The 22255-nt window shown below is 42.9% G+C and overlaps 1 protein-coding gene across 9 annotated transcripts in view; it reads right to left on the bottom strand.

Moving 5' to 3' along the window:
• Positions 1-22255, bottom strand: part of PUM2 (pumilio RNA binding family member 2) — a 107643-nt gene that overhangs the window by 65698 nt on the left and 19690 nt on the right. For all 9 annotated transcript variants that reach the window (XM_014601621.3, XM_014601620.3, XM_019481569.2 and 6 more), the window contains one exon: positions 5754-5822. In XM_014601621.3, the coding sequence (XP_014457107.1) occupies positions 5754-5804 (51 nt within the window). In that variant the 5' untranslated portion in view covers positions 5805-5822. The remainder of the gene's footprint in view (positions 1-5753; positions 5823-22255) is intronic.

Below are 22255 nucleotides of genomic sequence, written 5' to 3'. Positions count from 1 at the left end.
AAATTAAGACATAAGATTAAAAATGTTATTTCCTGCATTCATAAGAATCATGATTAAGTAGCTCTGATGAGACCATATCTGGATTACTATAAATCTCAACCCTGTGGCCTTCATCATCAAGGAAACAAGTTGGAGTTAACAAAAATAAAGAAAAAATATAGCAGTACTAGGATGTTTAAGTGGGCAAAACAATTAGCTAGGAAAGGAAAAATGAAATTTAGAAAGAAAAATACTCGAAGTTCCTGACAGCAAGACTTAGTAACATCACACTAAACCAGATAAAACATTTGAGAATAAACTACAAACACTTTACTACTTCTTATGGGTGATACAGGAGTAATTAATTCATTTCTGCAGGGAGGGGAATTTGATTAGTATAAGGAGACAAAAACTAAAACCAGAATCAAAACCAGAATACCCTGCCATTTGATCCATCTTTCACAATTCCTTAGTCTTCTCAAGAAATGATAAAATGAACCAATCCATTGAGCTGAAATCAACAAATGCACAGTAATATACTTTAAAATATACTGAAGATGCAATCCAAATGAAAGACAGGGAAGTTAAGAACCTATTAAACAGAGAATTAGATAAGTACTAGAATCATGCTATTACACTAGAAACTCTACTTTCATCCAAAAAACGCCCCCAAGAGTTTTCAGCTTTCATAGATAATCACAGAAACAAATAAAATACCCTCAATAAAGATGTCTCCCTCAATCTGAGGTTACCTTAAATCAATAAGCTCGGCATGACCTACTCCGTATATCTAAAAGGAGCACTAACACTAAAACACAACATCTGGACTATCCCCCACGCCACCACTGCAAAGGGCTCTGTGCAAGTGTATAAACCGCAGCAGGCTCTACCTATGCTCCCAGTCAGGCATCACAAGGGGGTAGGCCAGGGGTTGGCAACATTTTCAGGTAGTGGACCAGAATAACCCAGCTCATGTCAAAGACCAGCATAGTACCTGGCCACTGCTATAACACAGCATGCAAAAAGTGTCCAGCAGCAATGTGGGCAAAGCCCCCACCTGCCAAAGCATCTACTCTGTGGGTCCAATCCAATGGCTTCACAGGCCAGACTGGGCCATGGACTGTAGGTTGCTGATCCCTGGTGTAGGCATAATGCTGCTGCTTTTGTTTATTCAGGGAAAGAGCAGCCCTACTTTCATTCCTAGATGAGGAAGCAATTCCCATGCTACTAGCCAGATATCTTGGGAAGGAGGCTTCTCCTGTCATTACTACTTTAAGTGGTGAGGGAGCCATGAGAGGCCATGCCAGGTCCTGGTATACCTGGGAACCTGTATCAAAGTAAAAACTGGCTGTCACAATCAGAGGCACAACAACTAAATGATAAGAACCCTTCATTAAAAATCAGAAAACACATAAAACAATTTTAGCAGCAGTATATTAGATCAGTAAGTACCAATCTGGAGAAAAATGCTCATTAACCAGAGTATCAAATTTGGTTGTTTTTTTTTCCCCCCAAATCTGTATGTAAATTGTGGCTTTCATAGAAAGACCACAACCCAAAAATAACTCTCAAGCAAATGAAGCTTGGATATTACTGCTGTTTTAATGGTGAAAGCCAGTGATCAAACATCTTATAAGGCATATTGTTTAGCAGTTAAAACCTGAATTCTACATGTAGTCTTTGTGTGTTTAATATTTTGGTGTGATTTTAGAGAGAACTCCTAACACTGGTTTCTTTACATTCTCAGTCAACATTTATGTAAAGTAATCTAGAATATGGCCAGCCCCCATGGAGCTCAACCTGCCCTCCCAGTGTCGCCATCAAGTGCCAGGAAGAGCCTGGTGCCACCCCTGGGGCAGCCCCAGGAGCGGTGGATGGCACCTGCCTGTAGCCACTAGGCTGCATCATGCCCCAACCCCCCTGGCACAGCACAGCCGAGCAGCTGCAGGCAGAAGGCATCCACTGCAACCCGGGGCTGCAGCAGGAGCCGCACCAGGCTCTCCCCAGTGCTCAGGGCAGGCCGCAGCAATGGAAGGGGGGCTGCTGCCACCCCAAAATTCACTTTAGCTCCCCCCCCACCTGCCCTCCCCAGCACTGCCACCAAGTGTGGACCTCCCAGGGGGTGCAGGCTCCCAGATCTGCACACGGGATAACAGGAGGTTGCTGCTGCCACCTGGGGACAGTGGTAGCAGAAGTGTTCCTGGCACTGGGCGCAGGGTTTAAAAGATTAAATCTTTTCTGAAATAAAATCTGGTTAATCTGTCACTCCAAGGGGATTAATACTGAGGACTGATTATCCATGAGTTATTAACAGAAGTCAACCATTTTCACCTTTTTGCAAAATGCATTTTGCATGATATTGAGAGACAGTAATCTAACATTCATAATGAAGCAATATATAAAAATTCTGAGCGCAAACGTTATGCCTTCTGGCTTACTATCTAAGAACTGTATGATTATACAGATACTTATGTAAATTTGTTTCTACAAAAATTCAGAGCTTGCTACCTAGAAATCAGAAATTATCTAAGTAAAATAACCTAAGATGTGTCAAACGCAGCCAGCAGAACCCTTCCTTCAGCCTACTAGGCTCTTTGACAGGCCCATTGGGCCATGGCTGTTGGCAGCAGTGGGAGATAGGGGGGAGGCGGTGGCTTTTCCAACAGCTCTGCTTGCTCTGCCACCTTGGATTTCACTTGGGGCAGGGATGAGTTTGACACTCCTGATTTAAGATTTCTGCTTTGGATTTAGATGGCCTCATTGCAAAATGGAATGATTAATCACCCAACTCTGAGCCAAGAAAAGATGAATGTATGCAGTGCTTTGTGAACATCAGTTGGCTTAACAAGCACTAGATGTGCACTGATACATTGGTTCCATATTGGATCGGCACTGATGTAGGGAAAATTGACAGTATTGGTAATTGGCTTTTTTTTGGCTGATGTGGCCGATAACGTGGTTGATAAATGCCCCATAAATGTACGCGGCCAGGAGTGCAGCCTGGTAGCTTGAAGAGCAGCATCTGCCTGATATGTCTGTTGTGGGGGAAAGGAAGAGGCGTGGGAAGGACAGATCAAGAGCCCCGCATCAAGGGAGTGGGGCTGGGGCAGGCGTTGCACAGCTAGGGCAGGTGGGACGCAGGATTGGAGCTTGTTCAGGAGGCACAGGGAGGGGGCTCCTGCTGCTACAGCACTCTGAGAGGGCATGGGGGGGGAGGTACACTGTCAGAGAATTTGAAATATCTTTGATCAAAGCCCCCACTGCTGCTGGACACTTTTTGCATGCTGTGTTATAGCAGTGGCCAGGTACTATGCTGGTCTTTGACATGAGCCGGGTCATTCTGGTCCACTACCTGAAAATGTTGCCAACCCCTGGCCTACCCCCTTGTGATGCCTGACTGGGAGCATAGGTAGAGCCTGCTGCGGTTTATACACTTGCACAGAGCCCTTTGCAGTGGTGGCGTGGGGGATAGTGGGGGGGAGGGAAGGACATGCGCTCCTGGATCTTCGCAAGGGCGAGCCGCTGCTGCAGGCTGGGCTCATCCCAGCAGGGGGCTGGGCCAAGCTGTGCTCAGGGCGGGAGATGGCATTCTGGGAAGTGGGCTACAGTGAATTTTGGGGTGGCTGTAGGCCCCCAGGTTCCCTCCCAGTGTCACTGCCGCCTGCCCCAAGCACAGCACAGCCCAAAAAATCTCTACTGGTGCACCCCTAACAGGCACTATGGAGGGTATGTCTGTACCTTAAATTGACTAATTATGAGCAGTAAATTCCATTGTGATTTAGTATGTGTGAACATTTGGAAGTGACTAGTTGTACTTTGAGAGATAATGAATTAGTCAAAACACCTTCTGTGGAAGTCAACAGGATGCCAGTGGGAATTCAGTGTACCGACTAATAAGAAAGATCAAAGTGATAATTTAATCCAGTGATTAATTAACAAGATTTCACTATACAATGTATCCTCACATCTGTTGGTCTTCACATGAATATATCTTAGTATAATTAGCATCTGCCTGCCTTGCCTTGGCTTGCTGAATACATTCCAAGTGGATGACAGTCCAGCCACAGTTTTGTTTGTCTTCAGTGATCTGGCACTTTGACTGACCCAACACAGAGTCAATACTTTCAAAACTGCAGCAGCTAAACTGCCAGATATAAGAGCCTGAAGTAACTTTCTAAATCTTAAGCAGTAAAATTTGAAAACATTTAAAAATGAATTTAATCTTTTAAAAATGGGAAACATCTTTAATGAAATTAAGAATAGCAAGACAAAGACTGTTTGAGACAGAACACAAAAACTCACCTAAATTTGGCTTATCTGTCACTTGACCAGTCTTATTTGCATTATTTGAATTAGAGCAAATTTGGTTTGCACACTTAATACCTGATCACTGGAACTCTTAACACTATTCCATCATCTTTTTTTTAGATTCTACCTCATTAACATCAGTGAAGAGACTGTAACTGCACCTCCCAATTATAAAAGTACCATTAACTCGTTCTAGATTGCAGGCCCACTAGTGATTTGGCTAGCAGAACAGAAAGACAGACTTTTTACACCTATTGCTCAGAGAACTTCCCAACAAGGACTGTAACAGCCTCTTTAAAGCCTTTCCTTCCAAGCATTAATGTACTTTGATCAAAGATATTTCAAATTCTCTGACAGTGTACCTCCTTCAGGACAATTTGTTCATGGCTGCCTCCAGAAGCAGTGTCACTACAAGCATAATAAATATCCTTATTTCTTACACTCTAGCTCAAAAAAACAAAACAAACATACAAACAAAAAAACCCAACCCTACATGCCTCGTAGTCTCATAGGCTTATTTTATAGAAGCATATAGAAGTAGGACTGGAAGGGACTTCTGGACGTCATCTAGTCCAAGCCCTGCTCAAGACAGATCCACCCTTAACCAAACTATCCCATACGAGTCCTTATCTACCCTATTCCTAAAATGACAAGATTAAGCCTAACTACAAAGCTTAACTACAAGCGCCTTAACCTGTCACAAGTAAAGGAGGGGAACAAAGGTAATCAGATTTCTGTTGCTGCGAGGGCTGTTAAAAAGTACTCAAAAGATTCAAAAAGAGGGCCGGGGATTCTAACATTATAAAAGCCTAAGTCTGTCTGTCTGTAACACTTTATTCGCACACTGACTGGAGGACAAACAGCCAATCAGAGTGCAAAGAAGTGTTCTGACAGAAGGCAGCCCGCCATCATGGGATGGAGTGAGGGGGATGAGGACAGCGCAGTTGGCCTCCCCCCCGCCCTCTGCTCCCTGGAGGCGGCAGCAACAGAGTGGACAGAAGGGGGGGGGGGGCGGCTCTGTCCCCACACTCCCCCTGGCCCCGGTCATTCTTGCTGGACAATCAGCTAGTAACAGGTATAACAACCATTCAGGCTGACATGAATACAGGGGATGCATCTAAGAAAAGGGCTTTAATTGTTAAAAACAGCAGGGATTTTCTTCACACAGATACTTCAAGTAAAAAACCTAGCATGTTAGCTCAATTTTTAAGTCTATCAACTGACAAACCCAAGGTATGACAACATGGTAACCCTGTTCACAATCCCCCATTCTAAGATACTACTGCTAATGTTGATTATTTCCACCTTAGATAACATAAAAGGAAACTTTTGGATGATTAAAGAATTGGCTACATCAAATAAACTCTTTGTTAAACAAATTATAAATCATGTTATAGATATCTTCTTCATTTTTATTAGAACTCCTAATCCTCCAACAGGGTTTTTAGCCACCTAGAAATATTTACCTCTCCCATTCCCCGAGATTCTAGTGCAAGAGCTTGAAACTCATGATTCATCTCATCCACAGATCGAACCTGAAGAAAGAAAATAATGCAAATTAGCAATGCATTATACAGAAAACTACATCTACAATAAAATACATATACCCCAGGTAATTGTACTGTTTGTTCAAAATAATTTCTGAAATGCACATAATTTACTGCTCAATCTACATCAAATGCCACACCACTGATTTGGTGTGCAAATCTAGTTTTTAAAAAGCTACAATTAGTTCTTTAATGAATCACTCTCACAAAATAACACAAAAAGAAATTTTAGGGACAAATACATCTAGAACTAAGTTTAATATTTTTGATAAACATCAAACAATCTGCAATAAATACAAACTAGTGAAGCTCATTTTGTGCATGCATAAAACTTGGAAAGGAAATGATTTGTTGCACACAATGTTACTGAACACACTAAGCAGACAAAAGTAGGGAGAGCTCATGACAGAGTAAGTATAAGCTAACAGTAAAGTGCTACTGTTGAGCTATAAGTAATAGCCATCAGTGTTCAGATTTCCTCTTTTCCAAATCATATGAAGGAAAGAGTCATTTTGCCATTTAAAAAAAAAAAAAGTAAGATGTTTCTGTAATGAAAGCTAAGCTTGTTGCTTTAAATGACAAATTTCCAAGGTCTGGGGGCATCACAGGACCCCCCCACAGCTTTTCAGAGATCCAAGAAAGGGGTTCTATGATACCCCAAAGCTTAAATCCATCTAAACCATGCAATTGCTCCAATAACCCACAAAAAACATTGCCTTTTGCATATTTCCTGGACCATCATCACTACAGCACCACTTCAACACTATCAATGTACAGGTTATCATTCTCACCTTTCCTTTTCCACCACACATGCTCACACCCCAACTGTATTTGAGATTCCCCCCACCCCTCAACTTCCTTTAAAAAATAACCTTCAAAAGGAACTTTCAAAAAGTTAAAAGAATGACAACACTAGGAGCTGACAGTTGGGTAGTTTTCAAAGTTACAATATAATGAGGGACAACAATTACATCACTTAGAAATACTATTGTACCCAACATTTCAAAGAAAGCTGAAGACCCAAACTGCTTTCCTTTGATGGATGCTGAAGACTTTGCTTCATCTGGAAAGTTGGAGACATACATGTTCTGCCAGACATACTACTGCACACAGGTGGAATTTGTATATCCTAATGTTTATATAACAAAATTAATTCAGTTTCCATCAATCTAGAATTTCTGCTAGTCCATAAACAGAGTTATGAAACAACAGGAGCATGTACCCAGAATACCATGTTATACTTAGGGATCTACCTAAATTGCGCTGGAAGTGACTTGTGCAGCAGCCGCTTTAATTGTGCTCTTTTTGCCACAAGTTCTCCCACAACTCCGATTGGCGGTGAGGCCCTGGCAGCCCTGCTGCTCGCTCCTGATTGGCCAGGAGACAAAAACCACTTTGAAATATGCCAGTTTTTGCTTCCTGCCACTGACTGGCCAAGGGGCCCAAGTGTTTGCGGCTGATTGGCTGGGAGCCAAAAAAACGTGGCATATTTAAAACTGTGTTTTCTGCCTCCCAACCAATCAGGAGTGAGCAGCGAAGCCACCAGGGCACCTCAGCCAATCGGGGGGGGGGGGGGGGGGAATGGAAACTAGTGGTGAAAAGAGCAAGATTAAAGGATGCACTTCTAGTTAGATCCCCAATTATAGTTCAGAAGTCAAGTTAAAGGCATTTAGCAAATACGCTTATTACCAACTTTTTGAAGTACCTGCAGTTTTATTACTATACAAATATAGCAAGGCGGTTTTTTTTGCAGAAAACACCACTGAATTGAGCATTTTGACTTTAAGAAGCATGGTAAATTTCTTGACAATCATTCTTTTTTCATTGCTAAATTTCAGTACTCTATTAAGATGTTATTACCACGCACAATAAGCTATCAGCCATTCAGTCTTACAGTCTGTGTACACAGCTAATTTTACTGAAGAAATTGTTTAACTTTCAATTAAATGGGTTAAATCCTTAATGAATTAAAATTACCAAAAATAATATTGATCATGATTTATACCTCCAATCAGCATTTTGTTTTTATCAAGCAGGAAGGAAAAACACTCAATTTTAGTTGAATTAATGGGGGAAAAAACACCACTTTCGTTAGAACTGGAAATGGAATCGTTTAACTCAAATTTTGTTAACAGCAGAATGGGAACATTTTGCCATTTCAAAATTGCCACTTTATTTTGCTACACTGTAAACTTAAAATAGCATATTTATACATGACTTACGCAAAGAAACTGAGAAAAGATCCAAAATCTTTGCATGCACAGAGGCTGAGGGGGTAGAGAGGGGAGGGGCAAAGAAGTTTTTAAGGAACAAATGAATTTTGCTGGTAACAGGTAATAAACACTTCTCAGGACTGAGCTGACTTTTATAGATGTATATAGGACTCTAGCATAAAACTATAGTCCATTTAATTATCCACAACATTGTAATTTAATATAGAAAATCAGACAGGCATTTATAGGAAGAGTTCCTTTAATCTTTAAAACCATGGTTTTGTTCAATTAGTATTTTTTGGAAAAGGTTTTTAAGAAATGTGTGTTAATCTACATTCAACAACATATTATGAAAGAAGTCACTGTCTTACAATACTAGCTACATCTGGAAATCATGAGAGATAAAATAAAACTTCTTTTTTGTATTTTTGGGGGCTACAAATGCTAAAGTGTTAGCACCGAGGATAGAAGCATGGGCCACTTTAAAAGATGAACGAACCTTAAAACATTCACATAGTCCTCCATCCCTACAAAAGAGATGTCTCCAACATGAGGGTAACTATATAAATTACTCTTCTGGGTATTTAAACAACTGAGTTTCAACCCTGAGTAAGGAGCTAGAATTCTAGTATTATAAAAGCTTTAGTCTGTCTGTCTGTAACACTTTATTTGCGCTCAGACTGACTGACAAACAACCAACCAACCAGAGTGCAAAGAAGCATTCAGACAGGTGGCAGCGCGCCGCCATGATGGTGGGGACACGGGATGGAACAGCATTCTGTCCTGCTCCCTGGAGGCGGAGGCAACAGCAACGGAGCAGACAGAACGAGTGGCTGGGGCAAGGCCTTGCCCCCCCACCCTGCTCCCTGCAGGTGGTGGCGATGGAGCGGTGGCAAAGGCACCGGAACTGGCCTCACCCTCTCCTCCCCCACCACACTTGCTCCCTCGAGGTGACTGCAGCAGTGGCACGGGGGGGAGCGGGGTCGGGAAGCCGCAGGGGGGGTGAAGCCACTGGTGCTGGCCTCAGCCTGCCCCTCTCCCCTTCCGTCGTTGCTGCCTGCAGGGCCAACGCAGCAGCAGTTGGGGGAGAAGTGGGCATGACGCGAAGGCGGGGGCTCGGAGTGAGCTCAAGCAGGGGGACAAGCTGGCCTGACAACGGTGGGAAGGGGGAACAGCAGGCTCGGCCTGATGTGGCAGCAGCAGGGGTAGGGGAGGAGCAAGCCTCCTCCCCTACTTGGGCCTGGGCCCACTCCTCCCACTCCCCTCCCCTTCCCTGCATCAGCCCTGAGCCTGCTCCTCCCATCCGCCCGCTGCTGCCAGGTCGGCCGGGGCCCACTGCCAGAAAGTCTATCAGGTGTAAGAGGCAGATTGAGGCACCCATGGTGAGGGAAGGAGTGGGGCTGGGGAAGATGCTGCCCAGCCAGGGCAGGGCATGGGATGAAGCTGTGGGCAGCTTGTCCAGGAGGCGCAGGGGACAGGGAGTAGGGGGTGGCTCCCTGCCACTATGCGCACCTCCTGTGGAGGTATGTGCCCCCCAGATTTGTGCACAGGGCGAGGGCAGGCTGCCCGCTGCAAGCCAGGGGCTGCACCATCCTCTTCCAAGCGCAGGGCTGGGCAGGGGATGTGCTGGAGAGAGCAGCACCAGTGCTGAGAAGGGGAGCTACAGACAGGAGGGCTATGGGGAATCTGAGATAGCTGTGACCCACCCCGTAGCCCCCCCTCCTAGTGGCGCCACTGCTCGCCCCGAGTGCAGCCCGGCCCAGCCCAGCCCCCCTGCCAGGAAGAGGCTGGCGCAGCTCCTGGTCCTGAGCCCACAGCAGGCAGCCCACGCTCACTCCTTGAACGAATCCAGGGGGCATATGCACCTTATGCCTGCCCTGGAGGTGCACACAACGGTGGGGAGCTGCCCCCCTTCCTCAGACGAGCCACCCGTGGCTCTGGTCTCGTGCCCCGCCCCAGCTGGTCAGTGCCTACCCTTGTCCCACTCCTTCCCTCGCTGTGGGGGCCTCAATCTGCACCCCCCTCCCCCCAACAGACTTACCAGATGAACGCTTCTCTCCAAGCTGCTGGGCTACATTCCTGGCTGCGTGCATGTTGCAGCTGCACACATTCACGCAGCATTTATCAGTGACATTATCAGCTACACTGGCCAAAAAAAGCCGATTGCCGATAACGTCAATTTTCCTTTTTATTGGTGCCAATTCGATATGGACTGATATAGCAGTGAACCTCTGTGTCATCCTATAGTTCATTTTTCTCATCCACACTGTGATCACATGAGCATGCAATTTAAATCATTACTAAGTTTATGACCAGTGATGGGTATTAAAAAATAATTAACCATTACCAAAAAATAGAGTCTTCACTTATGTTCCCATAAGAAAAAGCAGTGCACAAGAAGTTGCCATAGCATTACAGGTAACACTGATGCCTATAACAGATGCATCTTCCTCAATGTTACTTCTAATTTCCTACTATTCTGCCTATCATATTCTTTTTTCTAACACTGTGTTACAAGTCACCTTATAGAAATCCACAGAATCACAAGTAAAAATGCTGGTTCTAATCACATAAATAGGCAAAGTTTGAATTTTAATGTTTTTTTTTCTGATCTGGGGGATAGCATCTTACTGTTTTATAAACACCAAATAAAACCAAAAAACAACCCCATGCCCCCAACCATATTTTTGATGCAACTAAATTAGATCTCTGTCCTTCAACAAGAAGTTTTCCAAATCTATTTGAAATTTCAGAATACAAAATACTTTGTTCTAACTGAATATGTACTCACCATTTGTCATCATTTACAAATTAAATTAAATAAACTTCATATTTATTTTGCATTTGGTCTAATTGGGCTAACTTCTTCACACACACATTTTTTACTGAAACTTGAAATTAACACGTAATTTGTGGTTATTACTTAGTTTTTCACATTTACAACAGCATATGGAACTGAGTGCATTAAAAAAGGACAAAAAAATCCTTGTTAATGATCAATAATTCAAAACCAATATCCAGGTCAGTTTAAAATGTAAAAAACAAGGAGTTCACTTTACAAGCTTGTCAAAGTGGGACAAACTCCCCCACACACAAAAAGGTGACCAATATTTTTCTAAGAGTAAAGACCATTGTATAACCCTCTTTAACAAATGACCTAAAATTTCAGGAAGCAGCATTGCTTTTCTTTAGAAAAATATGCCCTCTGGTCCATCACATCTGCCTTTAAACATCTCTCCCAACATGTCTTCACCAACTGTTCTCTTTTCTTCGCCATCTGAAAACTTTTGTCAAAAGATGCTAGCACCAGTCCTGGTTTTTAATGCTGATATTTTCCAACTGTCAGAAGCTCACATGGCTCGATGTCTCGCTGTGATGAGATATTGAGCAGGGCTCTCCAGGGGGCCCATCCTGGGTCCCATATTGCTTAATATCTTCATTAATGATCAGGACTGAGCACATACTTAGCAAATTTGCAGGTGACACCAAGATGGGTGGAGTTGCAGACACACAAGAGGGTAGTTCTAAGATTCAGAATGACCTTGATAAACCAGAATCTAAAACTCAATCAAATAAAATTAAACAAAGGAAAAACATCCTGCACTAAGGATGGAACAATGACCTTCACAAATAGACTGGGAATGACTGACTATGCTGCAGTACTGCAGAAAAGGTTCTGAAGATTACAGTAGACTATAAACTGAATATAAGGCAACAGCTTGCTGTTGTTGCAAAAAAGGCCAACAGTAAACTGGGCTGCACTAACAAGAGCATCATTTGCAAAGCAGGAAAAAAATCACTCTTCCACTCTATGCCAGGTGTAGCCAATTTTGAGCACTTCAAGATATGGATAAATCAGAAAGTGTTCAATGGAGCACAACAGAAATTGTGAGAAGCCTGGAAAATATGACTTATGTTGAAAGAACTGAGATTTAGTCTGGAGAAGGTGATGACTGAGACAGGATTTGAAAATAATCTTTAAATACCTGAAGACTGATTACAAAGAGGATGGAGATAAACTACTGTCTCTTGTGGCCAAGGAACAACTATTTTAAACTGCAGCAAAAGAAGTTTTGGTTGGATATTAGGAAGAACTTCCTCACTATGAGGGTGTTTTAACATTAAAACAGTCAAAACAGGCTACCCAAAGAGGTTGACTGAGATGGCTAGTCAGGGTTGATCCTGACTTGAGCAGGGGGTAGACTAAATGATCTCTGGAGGTCCCTTCCAGCCCTACTTTTCTGTAATTACTTCCTTATCTCTAATGTACATCACAGGATCTCAAGAGAAAGACATAAATTATACTAAATACCCATGCAAATTTCTCAGCAGGTACCAATATTTTCAACAAGCTAACAAACATAAAGATGAATGTCTTCCTTGTCTCTGCAAAGCTCAGGTTCAAAGTTTGACTTCCACTACAATACATCACTACTATCCAAAGCCTAGATCAGTGGTTTTCAACTTGTGGTCTGTGGATTCCTGGGGGTCCACAGACTATGTCTAATAGGTAGGTCCATGGAAGATGACTATGATCAATCAAAGGTATGTGCATACCCACACTTATCGTTCAAAGGGATCTTTCCCCTCCATTCAAAACATTTTAAGGGTCCACAAATGAAAAAAGTTGAAAACCACTGGTCTAGACCAATGGTTCTTAACCACAGTGCTGAGACCCTTTCAGGGGTACCATGGCAACCAGATGCAACTGCCCTGTGCACAGCTAGATAAGCCTAAAGCATGCAGCCCTTTCACACTGATGCAAGACAGCTCCCCCGCTGCTTCTGGAAAGAATAAGGGAGAGTGTGGACCAGGACAGGCTACAGCAAATTCCTGGTCCAGAACCCCCACCCCACGCTCCTCCCCAGAAATAGAGGGGAGCTGGAATGGGAAGGGCTGCAGCAAGAGCAAGAGAGCAAGGATGCCTGCCTGCTTTAAGCTTATCTGGGTGTGCACCGAGGTACAGAGGACAGTCCCAGTTAAGAATCACTGAGGTACGCAGAAGCAGCACAACAGGGGTGCTGCCAAATTCAAAACAAGTTCTGTAGGATTACCCTGATCTAAAAGGGTTGAGAACAACTGGTCTACATCTAAAAGAGACTTTGATCAACACTGCAAGGACAGTGTCTAACAGGCCACACAGTGCAACCGACAGTCCTGGGTTGTGTGTCTACACTCCCGTATGGGGAGAGTTAGGTGATTCAGAACAGGATTGCTAGCAGCTAGCAAGCTGAGTAGATAGATGTCTAGGATAGGAATAACCAATTGAAAAGTCTTTCCATCCCATTCTTTTCTAGGACTTAAGTGCCTAATGCCAGACTTGGGGAGAAGCCATCCTCCACTTGGATCTTGCAGCTTTGAACCTTTCAATTCAAGGATTTAAATAATTTCTTTCGAAGCCAAATCTGGAGTCACTTCTTTCTTTCAAAGTCTCTGGATTTAAGTCACAAGTATTGGGATACAAAGCCTTGTACTAAACAAGGGTATCATTCCTTGCCTGAAACAGCTTTTCTGAAATAGCCTGTCTTCAAAAACTTGACTCCAGGGGTGTCAAACAGGGCCTGCGGGCCAAATCTAGCCTGTGGAGCCTTATGACCTAGCCTGTGGGTCTGGGACTGAACCCATTCGCCACATGGCATGCAGAGCTAGTCTGGTGTGCAGGCTGAACCCAGTGCAACAGGTGCTACAAACAGCACAGGTTGTTGGTCCAGAGCATTAACTGGCCACAGCGCCCCCACCAGACCAGCCTTGGGGCCAGTCTGGATTAGGCTGCATGGGAGCTAGCATGCTGAGCTGGTCTGACAGGGCACGTGCTGCAGGCAGCAGCCCACTGGACTAGCCCTTTGCACTGGCTCCAGATGCACAGTCCTGATTCAGCCCACAGACCAGCCTAGCAACTCTCATATGGCTCACAGGGCTGGTTGGGTTTGATACCCCAAATTCCCACCCCTCCAAGTGTTAAGGGCTAAAGTACAAGTGCTCCAAAGCATCTACGAAGCACTATAGTTGAACACTAAATTAACTCTGAAGCCTCAGTCACAAAGTACTTTTCCAAAGTGGAGGTACTCTAATCCCTTTGCCAGCAGAGCGGTGTTGGCCGTGTGTGTGACAAGGTGGAACCTACCGCCAGTGGAGTCCTGCCACCAACTCCCTGCTCTGCCCATGTGTGCACAGCTCTGCTAGAAGCTGCTTTGTCAGCAGTCTCTGCTGCTCAGTAACCTGATGCAATTCTGGTGACAGGAAAAACTCCTTCTGCTGGAATTAAAACACTTCTGCCATTCTTAAAGCACTACCAGTCCTCCTGAGTGCAAATATAGCTTAAGATTTACCTAGTTTATGTCACTGGGTAAAGGCCAGCTGGGTGTACTTCTTGACAACAAGAACAATTCACCAGCTGAAAGGGCAATAAAATGATAGTATTTAAAATCATAACCACCTTGAGCACCTGAATTATTTTTAGCGATCCAAAGGTATAAATTACCCACATACAAATTTAGTGTAGCACCTAAACATAACGAGGCACTGGAATTATTACTACTTCCTTTAGCTGGATGCATTTTTTTATACATATTACAGAAAATGGGACAGTGAAAGCTCCCTACCGAACTGTTTTATAAAATCTGTTTCTAGTGAAACACTGGACACTCACAATTATGGTTTTCCTAGAAGACAGTAAACACAGCAACATTCTCTGTGTAACATGTATAATTTATGGCTTTACATCAATCGCAGCCAGATTTGCAAAGGGGGTGGTTACATAGTGGCTTGGAACAGAGGCAGAGCAGATGAGCTACATCCCCTGCAGAGACTGACAATCAATTTCTGAACTCAAATATATATTTCAAGGTGTATGGCTGTAATGTCAAAGGCCTACTTTGTCACACATTACTGCTTCTGTAAATATTCATCATATAAAAAAACCACATGAAAAAAACCCTGAAGTTAGAAACTCAAACTCCATCTTTTCACAAATGGTCACAATTGATTATTCCTCATTTACTGAATAACAGACTTGATACCCTGAGGTCTAAAGTCAATGGAGAGCTGTCTGAATATATTAAGCACAGTATAATGAAAAATACTCTGAAGAAAAAATCAGGTCCTTGCGTCTCAAATTAGTCACCCCAAATTAGTGAAAACTCTGAACCTTATTCTCTTGGTGCCTTATTTCCTTCTATTACTACCTTCTTACTTCCCAGGGGTTGTTGAGGCTTTAAATTAAGGTTTGAGAAGTACTTCTAGTATAGCAATGTGCACTGCTGAATAAATTAAGGAAATTAATCACAACTGGTTCTGAAAACTCTTTTAACAATGCACAAAAAACAAAGCATGAGACCACCCAGTGAACAAGGGCAGAATAAAATACTGGATAGCTTGCTCATTAGGTGAGCATTGTCCAATCTGTGTACCAAATGAGGCAGAAATCATTTGGGGAAAAAAAGATAGGCGATCATATAATTTACCACTGAATCACAGTACACCCATACAAGAGGGCAACTTGAGGATTTACAGGCAATTTTAATTCTGGCATTTCCTAATTCTGAACAACTGAGTGCCTTACTTTGCAATCTTAATAAATAAGGTCAGTGTGTGCGGATACATGAAATCCTAGGTTTCTTAGAAAACCATAAAAAAAAATCTACTAGATAAAACCATACCAACACCCATATGGCTCATCAGTGGGACTGGAGTCTTTAGATGCATCACAAAGACTTTTGCCACTTGAGATCACAGACAGCAATAGTAAACTCCTGTGTGGACCAGTGGTGGAGGGGAAAGGCAATTGGTTTCACAGCAAAACAGCAAGATTCAGAATCCTAGGTTTCATATTTGAGACTTTGCACAGAAAAACTCACACAAACCTGACCCCTCCTGTCCCATGCCGGTCTCATCTTGTTCTTGTTCCAGGTTTTTCGTCCTAATCCCAGTACCGCTCTTGCTCTACGCATCTCCCACATCCCTTGCCATGTCTTACCTCAAACTACAAAGCCCTTTTCCTGGTCCCTTCAACTATGCCTCCTCCCAAGCAAATTAGTCTTTTAACCAGTCTGCATTCAAATCAGATAGCTTCTTCCTACTTGTGACCTGGGCATGGCAGGGATCACTGAGGGCACAGAAAACTGGCTCCTCGCTCTCAGTTCAAATGCTTGGCCACACCCCAAGTTAGACCAGTTAGATATCATCTCTGGCTGTAAACAGAAGTCTCATCTGGGAGGCCAGTGAAGAGCCCCAATTGTCCCTAGGTTTGACTATGCTATGCTTGTTTTGACCTGGGTCATTTACACATCACCCCTCTGAGCTGCATTGCTGTTCTTCTGCTAGCAGGTGGCAGTAACAGCTCACAACCTGGCTGGCTTGCCCCCAAAATGACCCACTATAACTTTACAGACACATGCAGCCATATCCTGGGAAAATGCACTGCCACACTGCATCCCACATACTTCAGAGGAACCTGAAGCAGGATAGTGGGCTTGTGCATCTCTAGGATCCCAGGACAAAATGAGATGGGACAAATGAGATCCTTATTTACAGCCTCTGTAGCTGTGGGACAGAGAGAGAACATATGGGGACAATGCAGGTATAGTCTGGTTGGACATAAGCATGCTATGTGACAAAGTCTTCAAAGTCTCTACTAAACATATCCAAACTACTTTTTCAAAAGCTTACCATCAGCTATGTATTGAGCAGTTTCTCACAGAAATGGCAGAAAACATCTTCCTAAAAACATCTACCAAATTAAAAAGCCCTACTCTTAAATTTAAAAAAAAAAAAGAGCCACAAGAACTTTTCAGCAGACAAAAACACTGGCTGAAATAGCTGAGGCAAAGTAGATTTGCACCTTACAGACAAACTAAAACAGAGCTGCATAATATAAGCTTTCACAAACCCAAGCTCACTTCACAGGTGCTGTGAAAGGACATGCACAAAGCAGTGTACCAAATGGAGAGGGACCTGAATACAAAAGACATGGAAGGAGAAGGAGGGGAGCACTGCTGGCAGAGGCAAACAAGAAATAAACCAAATAAATAAAAGAAATAACCAAACCACTTTGGCAGACATCTTCCAAAACAATTCAGTGTTCATTTAAATTTCAGCCAAAACAAAGTTTGGCAAACTACTAGCTTTGCCTAAACAGATTATGATTTGTTATTAAAATTTGTTGTAAAACATGTTTTTAAGAACACCAGAATTCATTTTTGCTGGATTTAAAGCTATCAGTTGTGTCAGCATATTACAGGGAACATGTGCACAAAGCAAGCATATATCCTACACCAACCACATAAACCTAGCTGGCTTTTCAATTTCAAATTTTACCTTGTTAGAGAACATCCTCAAAGGAAAGTGCAGAACAAGATACAGCAAGGCCATGTGGCAAACATCAATGAATTCTGAAAAGTTAAGGCTTGAGAACTTATTTGTGAGGCTAAGTAGTTGTTTGGCCATAGTATTTATCAAATACCTACACATTTGAAGGACAAAAGAACACTACAGAATCTTGTGTACTGGAGTTTCAGAAACAAGGACAGAAAACGTCATTATTGATAAATGGACAGGTATTTTACACACAAAAACTTATAAATTGTCTGTTTTTTCTTTTAAAGTTCATAGCTGTTCCACTAATAGTAAACTGAAATATGTATGGGCATCAGAAAGAAGTACCCTAATGCAGTTATGAATGATCCAAATTTATTTGTACATATATGTAAACACGGTGCATTGCCACAAGTATGCAAAATGTGTGCGTTTTGAAATCAGTACATGGAAATATACCTTGAATCTCAGATACTTTTATTCTAGATCTGGGATGGATTAATTCCAGAAAGTTAAAATGTAATTTGATTCTAAAACAGGCTATGTAATTTTTTTTTGGTCAGCATCATGATGATTAAGATTCCTTCTGCTTCCTGCTCCAAGTAAGTAAGGTAGCATTTATTAAACATTCCCAATGCAATTTCCCCATAGTAATCAAGACTTTTTACCCTCAGTTTGTAGTCAGTCAGTTGGAAATCTAGCCTAATAGATTTGTACGTTTAAAAATAGAAGCAAATTTGAAGTGGTTTCAGGTATGCTCCCTGCCAATTTTGTTTTTTTGTAATTTTATAACTATTTTCTATTCTCAGTCCCTCACCCACACACTAAGAAAAAACGTACCTTACTGAATACTGTGTAAGTACCTAATGGAAACATTTCTACACCTACCCTCAATATGGATGGTGTCTATTTAGGACAGGGGTGGGCAAAATACAGCACACGGGTCAGATCTGGCCTTCCAACTGATTGGATAGAGCCTGCAAAGGTCATCTGCTTCTTCCCTGCCCAGAGCAGCCAAACAGGTTCAGAAGCAGGAAGAGGAGGAGTTGGCACTGGAGGTAAGGGGAGCTGAGCAGCACCTGAGTGGCTGCAGTCACACCAGGAGAAGCCCCACCGGTAATCTGTGCATGTTGGCCAAGGCCCAGCTAGTAGACTCAGGCGGGAGCACAACGCGGGCTACCCCAGGTGGGAGTGGGCACAGCTTGGATCCATGCGGAGCACCAAGGGGGCAGCCGCAGATTGCACTGCCAGGGCGCACACTGCTACATGCGCTCCTTGTGCCCCGCCCCTACCCTGGCCCCTTCACTCCCAGCCGGCTCCCAAGACCTAGCGCACAGGCATCCCTCCTTCCCCTCTTGAGCCTCTTCATTTTTCATTCACATGGCAGAGGCATGCAGGGGAAGGATTGCAGCTCTGCCCCAGCCCTGCAATCCTGGGGTTTCCACAGAAACCAGCCAGGAGCCATGTGGGCATGGTGTGCAGCCAGAAAGATGGGGTGCTACATCTGGGATCTTGGGGTGGCACCAGTGCGGGGCCAAGGTCTGGAACAGAGCCGTGATCCCTGAACACCCCTCCCTGCAGAACACGAGCCCATCAAAGGGGCATGTGGGCAAATAGTGTCACTGTCCTGTGATCCCAGCCTGGCCCACCTGTTCTGCTCCCAAAAATCACTACTCTCTCACCCACAGCCCCATCCCACATAGGGAGTTTGTTAAGTGGCTTTGCACAGCAGGGGAGTGGATGTGGGTTGCTGACCCGGTCCACAACAGCTCATCAAAAAACTCCCTACGTGTCCTACAGACCTAAATAACTGCCTACTCCCGATTTAGGAGAACACATCCAAATCTCATTTTCTCCAGCTTTTAGTCTTTGCTCCTTACACACGTTTCATGAAGTTACTCATTTAGCATCTTTTCATAAATAAACCATAAGAGAACAATAAGATATACAGTAAAGGCTGTGTTATCCAGCCCTTTATCATCTGGTATGCTCCATTAACTAGCACCTGTCATAGATGACATCTGTTGTTACGATCATGCGTCTCCAGTTTTGCCAAGTCCCACTTCTTCCTTGAGGACCATGGCCCAGGCCAAAGCAGCCTGAATGGGGCGCCCCTCTCTGTCCCCCAGCACACTGACACCAGGGAGTGAAAACCCTGGTGCACCGGCAAAGATGCCTCCAACCCGCTGGAGATAAGCTCTCAGATAACTGGCATATTTGATTAACCGGCACCTCCCATTCCCCATGGATGCTGGATAACACAGCTTTTACTGTATTCCCCATGACACAACAGGCTTAGAACTGACACAGAATTAAAGTGCCATTTTTTTACTACTTAATTCAAAGTTTTATCATGATCACGGTTATTTACCAAACCTTTTAAACGTAATCTTGCACTCAACATATGCACACAAAAGGTACTTCAAAAATTATTTAAAAGTAACGGTCATAAAACTGTTTCTTTAAATCACTTTGCAAGGCTATTTGTAGTGAGAAAATGATCAAAACCTCAATTATAACACAACATTTCATTGTGTTAAGTAAAATACATGAGAAAAAAAACAAAACAGTTGTTTTAAGGCCCAGTTCTTATTTTACACCAGTGTTAAGTCATCATTCATCAGGTATTCATTTATAACCAGTATGGTTGATTCCACCTCAGTCTCCCAATAGTTTAAGTCACTTAGAACACCCACAGACTGGCATTTGATACTAGCCATTTGACAAATTCCACTGATTTCAATATGAACGAGGTGGCTTATGCCAATTTAAGCATGCCTGCTGCTCATAGGTGAATAGCCTACACCCCTTACGCTGTGCTCAGCCTCTGCCCAGTAGTTCACACATTATTAAAGCTCTATTACTCAGTTCCCTCCTCTGTAAAGACAATCTTGGAATTGACAGGACATCATTAGTTTCATTAGCTGCTCATATCCACCCCCACCTGTTAGTCAAGTTTCTGACTGTCAAATAAGGCTGTTATATGTTCACATATATTACTGGGGCATTCAGTACCACAGGACCAATGAACTGGTCTCCTTCATTCATTCTTTCTATTGATGGCCAGGTCTCACCGGATGCATGTAAAAAAAAAAAGTTCTGCCTTTGAGAGAAAGTAAGCATGACAATTACATCAAACATAAAAACTAATTCTTGGAAGAAAAAAAAAAAAGGCTTGGGCAAACAGTATCTTGCAGCCAATCTATTCCATAACACAAGCTGATCCTTTATGAACTGTACTTATTGTTCTATTTTACATCAACACGTAATCCAGAGGTTCCCAAACTTTTTCTTATTGCATACCACCATCCACATTTACCAGTTGCCCGCATACCCCTACCAGCATATGGTTTATATTTTAACCCCTTAAATGCCAATTATTATGAAAATTAAATCCACCATTACACAATTTCTCCCACATACCCCCCCCCCCCAAGATGTCTTGCATAAACCCAGGGGGGTATGCATACCACAGTTTGGGAACCCCTGATGTAGCCAATATCAATATATTTTACTGTGGAACTCTTGAACTCTGGGCAAAAAATACAACAGTGGAAAGCAGCTACTTCCCTAAGCTTTGTGTGTGGACAACTCCAGTTCTGGTGTCAGTCTGAGTGCTGTAAGTGAACTCCTATGGGGCTTGAAACCCCACACCTTCTTTGGGAACTGCTGGTTTAAAACAAACGCTGCTTTAAAGAAGTATTGTCTTTAAATATAAGACAAGGAAGTGAAAATACCTGAATACCAGGGAAGCACCAAATATTGTACCTAAAACATAAGCTCCTCTTACAGGAGTTATACAAAATAATAGCAGGGTTCCATGTTAGCACTGACTGACCTCTTACTAACTCTCGAGTCAGGAGATAAAATTATGAGATAGCTGTCTTTAAAAGCAGGGCTGAATTAGATTAACAGGATCAAACGGAATTCTTAGGAAACAAGAGCATTGTCTTTATCTTTTGTAAACTCTAACTCAGCAGTTTCCAAACTGTGGGTTGCGACCCCAAATGCGGTCACAACATCAATGGATGGGGCCTGGGGGTGGAGGGGCTATGGGCTGTGAGTGAGGAGCCATGCTGAGGAAATGGGGCCATAAATGGGGTCATACTGAGGAAAAGTTTGAGCAACGCTGCTCTACCTCCTGTAAAGATGGCTTACTATTCCATGCCACTTACAGTTAAAAAAACTCTTCCCTTCCTCAGTCTTCCATATCTCTTATTTCTTCTACTGTACTACCTTGTTACAGAATGGAGCACACAGAGCCAATGAGTATGTGCTCTTAAAGGATATAACTATCAAAAAACTGTGAGTATGCAAAACATTTAAACATGGGTTATTGTTTCCCCTCTCTGGGCAACCTTACACAATACTTTCCTCTTCCCTCCCCCTACCCCAGGTCTCTCAAATCCTTGCAAGTTTTACTACAGCTAGCGTAAGACAAGTGACTAGTCAATGCAGCTCCTCTTATGGTCATCTTCAAGCAGCACACTCAATTTAAAACAGCTCCACTAAGTGAGAAATCACAATTCCAGACAATTCTTTCCAGTGTGGGAACATAAAATACTAATGAGTAAAAATAACACGTTCAAAAGAAAGGTATTAATGGGTACTCAGTTTTGCTTTTGTGTGACAGTAGGCAAAACACCAGGAAGCAGGTAAAAAAAATAAATAAATAAATCAAATCAAATCAAATATATGCTGAATTCCATTCCAGATAAAAGTATTACTTTTGGTTCTCCAAAACTTTATTTTCTGTGGCAGTGTTTTGTAGTCTTTTAAGACTGAAGGCACTCCTCATTAGAATGAAGAGACCCCTTGTAAGAGTGAAGGCATCCTTGGAAAAGGTTTAACTTATTTCTTGACTACAAAAAAAAAAAAAAAGACAGCAATTCTCTT

Source organism: Alligator mississippiensis, chromosome 1 (assembly GCF_030867095.1).
Source record: "Alligator mississippiensis isolate rAllMis1 chromosome 1, rAllMis1, whole genome shotgun sequence".
Classification (NCBI taxonomy): Eukaryota; Metazoa; Chordata; order Crocodylia; family Alligatoridae; genus Alligator; species Alligator mississippiensis.
The sequence above is the reverse complement of the archived record's forward strand: the minus strand, read 5'-3'. Positions and strand labels throughout refer to the sequence as shown.